At 42.5% G+C, this 10635-nt stretch overlaps 1 protein-coding gene across 5 annotated transcripts in view; it reads left to right on the forward strand.

Annotated features, from left to right (window-relative positions):
* SH2D4B (SH2 domain containing 4B) overlaps positions 1–9674 on the forward strand; it is a 312315-nt gene extending 302641 nt beyond the window's left edge. For all 5 annotated transcript variants that reach the window (XM_053309720.1, XM_053309718.1, XM_053309717.1 and 2 more), the window contains one exon: positions 8423–9674. In XM_053309720.1, coding sequence (XP_053165695.1) covers positions 8423–8515 — 93 coding nt within the window. In that variant the 3' untranslated portion in view covers positions 8516–9674. The remainder of the gene's footprint in view (positions 1–8422) is intronic.
* Positions 9675–10635: the final 961 nt, after the last annotated feature.

The following is a 10635-nucleotide window of genomic DNA, read 5'->3' on the forward strand; positions in this document are numbered from 1 at the left end:
GGCTGTATCAAACTGGATGCAGTTATTATTCCGATTCAATGTACACCCCTATTAAGTGAAGAGTAGTATATTAAATGGAAATTATTGCCCAATTATTGCCTAATCAAACTCGAAATTACTCTCTTCAAGTCCTCAGGCCAAGATCTTTCTCATTCTGGTTACCTGTGATCTTTGAACTAGAACTGCTGGGGATTGAATTTGGAAACTTATGCTTGCAAGTCATGCATTTTAAGACTGAGCCATATCTCCTCTCCACTTAAGTTTCAGAACAGTTATATGAAACTGCCTAATAGTCAGGCCATGGTCCATCTCGCCTAGTTTGTCTGCTTTGATTGGTAGAACACTCCGAGATCTTCCCTGGCCTTTCTTCTAGAAGGTCTTCTGAAGATGTCAGGGACTGAACCTGGGACATTGTACATGAAAAGTGGCTCAGTGTTCTACCACTGAGCTATATGGGGATCAGACTGTGATCCTATGCATTTTGGAGGGGAAGCCCCATTGAATACCATGAGATATTACATCCAAGTAAATGTGCATAGGATCAGGCTTCATGGTGTGGCCAAGAAGCTCTGTTTCAGGAATGTACCATGTACAAACTGCATGTGTAACATTGTCAAACACTGAAGAGATTGGGGTAACTCACACAGAGCTATATGTGTACAAAAGAACCTCACAGAATTTGGACAGTGGCTTGTGGGCATTCATGTGAGGCTCATCTCAGCTGGCCCCCAGTTGGGAGCCAGAATCAACCCTGTCAAAGTTGGCTGGGATGGGGAAGGCAGCACCCTGGGAAACATGGGTCATGTCCTGACCCCTTGAGGCAGGCATTATATATAAAGACACTTTGTAAAGCTGGTCAGAGGCCTTCAGCCAAAACTTTCAAAAGTGATCATTGAAACAACTTTTGCAGCTGCTCACGGAATCCATTCCCCTTTGCCTTACAAGGTGGGGACTCAGTTACCTGCAATGCCTACAGAGAAATTTTCCATTTGGGTATCGTTCATATGGGAGAAAAGGGAGGGGAAGAGGTAGTATGCAAGAAAGACTGAATTATCCAACCTATAGAAATTGCGTAAATTGAAAGTAAATTTAAATAACTTCTCTGTTTCTTTCATAATTTATTCTGTATCCTTAAATGGTTTTGCATTCTTTCCTCCACTGGCTTTCTTAGTGAAGGGGGAGGGAAAACAGCTATGAGGGCTCTGAATTCATAGGAACATAGGAAGCTGCCATATACTGAGTCAGACCATAGATCCATCTAGCTCAGTATTGTCTACACAGACTGGCAGCAGCTTTTCCAAGTTTGCAGGCAGGAATCTCTCTCAGCCCTATCTTGGAGATGCAATTTGGAACCTTCTGCTCTTCCCAGAGCGGCTCCATTCCCTGAGGGGAATATCTTACAGTGCTCACACATCAAGTCTCCCATTCATATGCAACCAGGGTGGACCCTGCTTAACTAAGGGGATAAGTCATGTTTGCTACCACAGGACCATCTCTAGAAATCATTTCCAGTTCCCCACCCCAGCTTCTGAGCAGATGTTTCAGCAGGTGTTGTTGACCACACATTTTCAAACTCCTAATCACCACCATAAGGACTAGAAACTGGTGTTTTTGAATGAAGATTGAGGTGGCTGGGAAGCTGAATTCTGTGCCCCAAAACTAGATTCTGCACTCCTGTAGAATCACGGGCTATACACTAGTTACAGAACCACCTACAAAGTCCTGTGGAGCTCAGTTATGGAGTACCAGATGCAGAGGCAGCAACAACTTCAGTACCCACTTGTTTCTCCAGAGATGTCCAGCTTGAACTCAAAGTTTTCTATTTCTCTTGCTCCCTGATTGCTCATCATAGGCAATAAGAGCACAAGAAAAGCCCATCCATCATGGGAGGAAGCACAGGGACACCTGTCAGAAGCAAAACGTCCATTAGCCTCTGACATTCAAAATAAAATAGATTGGGATGTCCCCTGATGAGAAAAATCAATGGCTGCAGCTATGACAAGCTTGTTAGAGGACTTGCTTTGCCCCTGAAGTGAGCAGGTAGTTTTCGCTTAATTGTCTGTGGTCAGATGGGAAACGGTTTTAACAGTGTCATCTTGGGATACTGCCTCTTCCTTATCTCCCCAGCCATTGATGCTGGTGCCTTTTCAATCTGAGTGCACTGTAAGAACAAATACTGAATATGTCAGAGCCAGCTCTAGTAATGATAGAAGACCACAATGGTACAGGCACCAGCCAGTCTAGATCTTATTTTATACTCTGCTTTTTTGTTTCAAAACCAAAAACAGTCATGTGCATTTAACTGCAGTGTAGAAAGCAAAGCAATACGGGCAGTTGTCCTCCTGATGCAGTGAAGTCAGTTCATATGCAGATATGTGATTTCTGCATGTAGATTTCACACACCCCCAATACACACACATGTTGGACTCTGTGCATACCAAGGCTGATGTACAAAGGTGTGTGTATGTGTTTGTGTTTGTGTTTGTGTGTATATGTGTGTAGTCCATCTTGCTGGATCAGAGCTGCAATTTTACTCCTAAATGGAACAATCACTGCTAGCACTAACCTTCTAGCAGGGATCCCTAGATGTCTTGCCCCAGAATATCAGTTCAAAGTTTATTGGAGAAGGAGAATGGTAATATTCACATGTAACATGAAACTGGAGGTTGGTGTATCTGTGATTTCCATTTTTAACTGTAAAACTGCATCGCCGATGTTCATTCAACCACACTCCAGCAAACTCCGGTTACAGGAGAAGGGAGTCACTCCCTGCTGCTCGGGCGCTGAGGTCTATCCCAGCAAGCTCTACAGCCAGATTGTGGGCAAAGCATCAGCATGTCAGCAGAGAGGCCATGATTGGCTACGATCTTGAAGGGGGCATGCTGAGCGCAATTGTGCATATTTGGAGAGGTCCTCCTGCCCTCAGCATGGAACAGGCTTTTTAATCCCTTTAAATGCCATGCCATGACAGCACTTCTTCTCCTAAGAGCCCTGCACCAAAATAGTCCCACACAAGTGCGATTTCAGGGCTGGGGGGCACTATTTCCCTTTCATTTCGGAAAGCAAAGGGAAAATGTAAAGTTCCTAGGAGGGGATATGTATATGAGAGAAGGCAAATGGTCTCAGGGGTCCATCCTGTCATGATCTAGAATGCTCTTGCAAGGGATAGGATCCCTTGATGTTGGTGGGCCACAGTGTGAAACAGGATGCTGGACTAGATGGGCCTTGGGCCTGATCCAACAGGGCTGTTCTTATGTTCTTATGGGATCACCCCAGCATAGAAGTGCATGAGGACTAAACCACACTCCTGCTCGGCTATTCCTCTCATGAGAAGGCCAGTCTACTAGGGAGGCTCATGGGGTTGTAAATTCTAGGTCTTTTGTCAGACTATGCACGTACAAGCTGAGCTAACTGAACAAAGGGGGCTCCCACTCTCTCTGGTAAAAGGTAGAACTTTTTCAGTCTAATCTCCTCCTCCCTTGAGAAGCCTTGCATGTCAGAGATTTTGAAGTTCCATATATCAGAGCCTGGCCACGTGTGTGGATGGGAGGACACCAAGTGTGGGGACGGATTTTTCTCCCATTCAAAATCCCCAGGTTCAGTCCAGCATTGTTCTGAATGGAGATCTGCCGGCTCAGGGAATTGTGGGAGACCAAACCAAAATAGTGTTTGCAAGCCAAATTGCAGGTCGCTTTAGGCTCAAAACCACAGTTGCACGAATTCGGACTTAATGGAGTTCCAACCTCTGCCCCATTTAACTCTGGTTTCATGTTATGTCTGAATTTGTCCAATGAGTATTTACCCACTTTGAAGTCATTCACCGAATCAAAAACTCTGTTCTACCCAGGTTTAGGAGCTGTGTGTGCTCCCAATTTTTGGTTGTGCAGAAGCAAGATAGGAGGAAAATCATATCTATTCAGGTTTCCCTCTTACCTTGCTTCCATACTGTATATCCAAAAATTGGGAGTACACACAGCTCCCAAGCCTAGAGAGGGTACAATTTTTGATTTTGTGAATGACCACTTTGTCTGTGGTGCAAACATATGCCCTAGTTCTGTTAGGTTTTATTTATTTATTTAATTTCTCTGGTTAGTTTCAGAAAAAGTCTTCTGTGGACTGATATGGATTATCCTCCAACTGGCCCAATTCAACATGTGGGGAAGCAGTGTTGGAGAACACATCTTCTCAACATCCAGCACACCACACTTTAATGGCATGTTGTGTGGGCAGTTTGTGCGAACACTCCTTTCAATGCACAGTTTTAATACTGTTTTAAAGTAGTAGTAAAAGTGTGCATTGAGGACAGTTTGGATTATTCATTCAAATGGCCCCATCACATGATTAGGCATTGGCATGTCAGGTGGGAAAAAGAAAAGTGCACCCCACACACTAGATGTTTGCACAGGCCCTCAATCCGCTTATTATATTTGGATGTGAACCCAGATGTATAAGATAACTGGTTTTTCATTTACTGCAATTAGAGCCCTGATTCCCAGCATGGAAGGTGGGCATCCTTTGGGAGTAAAGCAGAGCAGAAAAGAGGCAAGCTGTCTTATTGGATCAGTAGGTAGAGTGTAGGGATGTGCAAATTGTTTCAAGGCCAAATCAATCTGACTCAAATACAGTCAGTTCAAGTGATTCAGCCTCAAAATGAATCTGTCCAGTCACCCCTGGCCAAATTTGAGCTCGAATTGAATCTTCCCCAGATTCGAATCAGTTCGAGATTTGAGTTTCCCTTATTCATTCTCCCAGATTCTCAGCTTTCATTAAAAACAAAAAACAAAAAAGCTAAGCTCTAGCCCTTGTAGAAAGTGGAGTTATGGAGCAAAACATGCATTCACTATTCTGCTCAATTTTTGAAGTGTTTAGACTCTTTGGTGTATTATGACTTTTCCTCATAATGAATCTCTGTGAGGATCCATTACACATCAAAGAGTCTAAACACTTCAAAATTCCTAAAAAATGATCTGAATACCCCACTAGCTTGCAAGGGGGGTGGGATTTGTGGCACCCCATGTACCAACCACCCCCAACCCGCAAGGCAGTGGTGTATTCAGGTTTTTTTAAAAAAGGAAACTTTCGATGGTTTAGACCAGGAGTGTTCAAATTCAGGCCTCCTGCAGATGTTTGCCTACAACTCCCATAATCCTGGGCTACTGGCCACTGTGGCTGGAGATTATGGGAGTTGTAGTCAAAAGCAGCTGGGGTGCCTAAGTTGAGCAGGCCTGGTTTAGACTCTTTGGTGTTTAATGAATCTTCATAGGGATTCATTATGATAAAAAGTCATAACACACCAAAGATCTAAACACTTCAAAAATTCCTAAAAAATAATCGGTGTACCCCACTGCCTTTTTGGTTGGGGGTAGTTAGCACCCAATATGACCTACCCCAAACCCACTTTTGACCACCTTGGTGCAACCTATGGAGACTAGTGGGACTGTTTTGAATCCTCATTATTCCTTGTGGTGGAAATATACAAAATCACTAAAAACTAAAAAAAACCCAAAAACTCACCACCATTAAAAATCAATGGAGTGCCCCACTGCCTTGAAATCTGGGTGGTAGGTAGCACTCATGGGGCCCTACACACAACCCCACCTGGTGCCCCCTGGACCTTCAAAAGAGGGTTGACTTGATTCAAATTCAAAATGAATTGAATCCAACGTGAATCAAATCTGATCAGATTAGAGTCTGAAGATAATAGCAAAACTTGATTCATGCACATCCCTAGTAGAGTTCTGGTGGTTCTACTCCCAGCAATCTTCATAGTGGCTCTTTTGGTAGCCATCCCACTTCCATGCAACTCTACAGACACAGCTGTATTGTAGGCTTCCCACCAGTTCTTAGTTTGTGTAGATTGCCCCTATTTCAGGGCCTGTGCCCGTGAGCAGAAAACATACAATGGACAAGAGTTTGTCCTCTCTTCTTTGAAAGTAGAACTGAGTGTCTGAACAAATTTCACTTAGTCCAGCTATCAGATCCAATTTTTATTTGAAAAAATAAAACTTACAAGGCAGACAAAAATAGTAAGAAGGCAACCATTCTTTAAAAACTAAATAATATGAATAAGTTGTTTTATAGAAATACATAATGACTAGGGTGGTTTTATATGTTGTACAGAACCTCTGTTAACATTGAACTCTGTGTGCACTCCCCTAAGTAATCTACTTACTTACTTACTGCATTTTTATACCACCTTTCTGATTTGACAAAGGCACCCAAAGCAGTTTACAATATTAAAGAACAAAGAAATTACATAAGATTAAAATCATTGTTGTCTCAGGCTGTTGGTCTTTTCAGGAGCGGAGAACAAGAGTTCACTGGCCTGAGCACCCCCTTCCTTGCCTTCCTCTCAGGGCACATTTACTTGCTTCCTTTCTAGATTATAGGAAATGCCCAAACTGGTGTCAGCATCCAAACCCACCAATCTTGGCTTATTCTAATCTACTTGCTTTAGAAAACCTGAACTCCCAAACCCACTTGAACCTGAGGTTTGAAGTGGGGTGACTGAGGTCAAGTCCAACTTCTCCAAACAGGGTCACAGCTGGGGTACCAACCAAAGCTGGTAAAAGGCACTCCTGAGCACTGCCGTCATCTGTGCCTCCAAGGAGAGCATCTGGTCCCAGAGAACCCCCATGTTGTGAACTTTGTCTTTAAGGGGGAGTGCAACCCCTTCAATGACCAGATTTACCTCATCATTTGGATAATTGGGTTTACCAACCTAGAGCACTTCCATCTTATCTAGATTAAGTTTCAGCTTGTTTGCCTTCATCCAATTCAGAACAGCCTTCAAACACTGGTTCAGTTCATCCATCATCTCCCTGGTATCTCCTGACCTGGGGTTTAGGTTTGGTGTCATCAGCATATTGATGACACCACAGACCATACATGGATGACCACTCCCAGCAGTTTCATGTATAAATTCAACAGCTTCATGTGTTCATTATAAGCATGCATGTCCCAGATGGGTCGCCCATGCCATGGATGTTCTCCTGTGTATAACTGCCACATGAGATGTTCATAGAGCCAAGCCTGGAGCTAAGCATGAGATCCAATTACACATTGGTACACTTGCTGCTGTGATTATAGAGCCTCCTCTTTCTCTATGAAAATCAATGAGAGTTTTGCTATTGATTTCAAAAAGTCATGCCATTTGACTTTTAACTCTGAGTTTTTCTGATCGGTGGCATTGTGTTTTGTAATTTTTTAAAAAAAAAAAACACCCAAAATTAAGGGGAACCCCCTTTTCAGTTCCTTTGAGCAATCTTAATATGCCAGACATGGCAAGAAATCATTTCTTCAATGAGTAATGGCCTGCAAGCTAAGGCTGAAGAAAATAAATCCATTTTAAAAATGTTTCTAATGATTACATTTTATGTACAAGCACCAGATGAGCCAGGTACAAATGATCAACTGCAAGCATGCAGCAATGGAACTTACATAAATGGATGAGAGTCTTGCAAAGGAAAAAGAATCCTCTACCCAAGTCGAAGATGAATGAGAATGGGTTAATAATAAATTCTTTGATATCTTTATGAGCAGTTACGGTCACATCCTAGATGGAGAAAGACAAAAACTGCTATTTCCTAGTGTGTATTTGTCCTTCCCACAAGAACTGAAAAGAAACAATGTGAAAGCATGTGTATGAGCAGGTTCAAGCCTCTTTGCCATGGGGTGCATCTTGTTTGAAAGTTTTTGCATATTCCTACCCATACATCATGAAATTTTGATGTGCACATTAAGAACTCAGCTACATGATCAGCAGTCCAGATTAGATGACTGTCCACTGATGGAATGTACCATTTCAAACTGCAGGTGGGGGTGCAGATGTTTGAAATCTATCCATCTATCCATCCATTGACAACAAAGTCCAGTGACAACTAAGTATACAAGTCAGCTGATCATGACATTCAGCTATTCTCTGGATTTGGGGGCTTCCTCCTTACAGATAAGAACATAAGAACAGCCCTGCTGGATCAGGCCCAAGGCTTATCTAGTCCAGCACCCTGTTCCACACAGTGGCCCAATATATGCCTCTGGGAAGCCCACAAGTAAGAGGTTAAGGCATGCCCTCTCTCCTGCTGTTGCTCCCCTGCAACTGGTATTTAGAGGCATCCTGCCTCTGAGGCTGGAGGTGGCCTATAGCCACCAGACTAGTAACCTAATCATGCGAGTTTCCTTCCCAAACATACATAAAAACATTTTAGTATCCTTCCCTCCCATAGGTTTAATTGCAGCCAACATAACTCACTCAAAAGAAAATGTTTTTTACAGAGTGAGCATAAATGTTTACTCACAAATAAGACCCACTTAATTCAGTGTGACTTGATAAGTGTGCATTAGTGCTTAGAAGTGAAGTTTATAGTCAGAACCAACATGATCACTTTTTGCATTGTTGATGCAATTTATTTTATCTTTTTAGGAGGAAATAATCACATCCTCTGGTGGAGAGTTACTCCTGGAACCTTGCAGCCAGATGAAGAATCCACCTGACTATAGTCCTTTATTTGAATGACTGTCATTTTAAAATTAAGACTGTAGCAAATGTTTCTGGAGAATAGAACTAATTAGTCAAACAACCCTGCCTTAAGAAATAAGGTATCAATAGTCATCAGCTAATGACCAGCACATTTTAATCAATAAAATGCTTAGGTAGACTATCCAAAATTTAATCTGCACATGTAATTTCTATCATTAGGAAAGCAAACCTGGAAGAACATGAAGACAATTTCTTTACCATTGTACTTCAAGATATAGCTAAACCACTGCTGATGATCAAGAATCAGATTATAACTTTTCAATTGATTCACAGTAATAACAAATAGCAAAGGAGATGATTGATGATAATGATGATAGAACTAACAATTTAGCTAGCATAGCATGAATTTTGTAATTCTCCAAATTATAGTATTTGGGAGCTAGATGTATGGCTGCAAAATATATAGTTTGTGCTATGAAAATGTAGTAATAGGTGTTTTTTGAATTTCAAACTACACATGATGGCAGCACATCCATTTGTTTCAATCTGGGTCTGCTGCACTGATCACCTAGAGTATGTATGAGAGTGGGTGGGGTAGGGTGGGGTGGAGGTCCAGTTTTCTGATTTTTGGAGCAAAAAGGGTGGATGGGTGAGGAAAACTTCACCTACCACTTCCATTGCTGTAGACTTTTCTCCCATCCAGGCTCTCAGCTTGGCTGTGGAGAAAATTGCCTGGTCTCAGGATAGACTGCACAGAGGTAAGCCACAGGCAGTGGAAAGCTTCTTTTGTTCTCTAAAATTCAGATCCCATGCCCCTTTCTCTACATGTGGTTTGGGCAGATCCAGGATTAAACCAATGGTCTGCTGCTGTTGTGTGTAGTTTGTACATATGTGAATGGGGAAAGGCACACTGAAGCTATAGGTTCCAAAGTTCTTGAAGAAGAGGGTGTACCAGCCATTAGACCCTCCTTTTCCTCCCTGGAAGCGGCTTGCTCAGGCTGCTTGCCTGCTCTTTCATGGCAAAGAGGGACTTCCTTAGGCATCCTTAACTGCATGCTAGATTGAATCCTTAAATAAAGAAGCCTACCTTTTGTCATCTGGCAAATGCTGGAGGATGTAAAAACATATCAAGTTTAAAGCTGCACTCATTACCAACTTTTTATAAGGAACAATAAATACTGCTGAAACATGGAAACATATTGGTTTTTGTTTTGTTTTGTTTTATATAGCTGGGGAAATCTCTCCCCATAACCCTCTATTTTCCATTTCAGGTCTAGGTGGCCTAGTGTGTTCTTGTGGTGATATTTTGTACCAAGATCAGGTACAAGGTACAACTGTGATGACTGTTTGATACGCTGAATGAGTCTGCCACTGGACTATAAAAGGGAGTTATTTTCATTTTTACCCTCGCTTTGCACTCAAAGAACCCTGGAGGTGACTTAGAGCCATAAAAACATTCTATGGACAGTACAACCCTTATACACAGAAATCATAAAACAAACACACCATCTGCAGCACAAATAAGAAGCTACAACTGCTCTGCAGTAAGATGGGCATGCTCCAGATGTGGGTACATCTCATGCATCTTATAGCAGAAAGGGATGTGATCATTCTTGAACTGAAAACTAGAAGTTTATTACAGTATTCTTTTGGGGAAGTTGCCAGAATATGTGTGGTCAGGTGATATTCTCTGCAAGAAGGCATAACTGGTGACACAACTTGGTAAAAGGCAGGATGCATGAATCTCTTGAGGATGGGGCAGTAACTTAGTGGTTGAGCTTCTGCTTTGCATGCAGAAGGTCCCAGGTACAATCTTTGGCATTTCCTTCCAGAAACCTTGGAGATACCCTAGTCAGTGTAGACCAGGGTTGAACTGGAACCAACCATGCCTTGCTGGGGCTGAGGACAATATTCAGCACATTAATTATTACATTAAAATTAATTATTTAAAATGTTAATAAAAGTGAAGGGGCAGAGGGTTGGAGTCTGAGAGAAAGGTGAGGGGAAAGTGGGATGGTGTCAGTAGGCTCCAGTCCAGGGGCAGGGGACATCTGGACTCAAGTAGCCAACTGCATTGAGCTGCTGCTCCTCAGTGGGAAAGACCAAGAGTTCCAACGGCTCCTGCTGTTGCTGCAAGATATGCCTACCTGGGGGCC

This window comes from Hemicordylus capensis, chromosome 3 (genome assembly GCF_027244095.1).
Source record: "Hemicordylus capensis ecotype Gifberg chromosome 3, rHemCap1.1.pri, whole genome shotgun sequence".
Lineage (NCBI taxonomy): Eukaryota > Metazoa > Chordata > Lepidosauria > Squamata > Cordylidae > Hemicordylus > Hemicordylus capensis.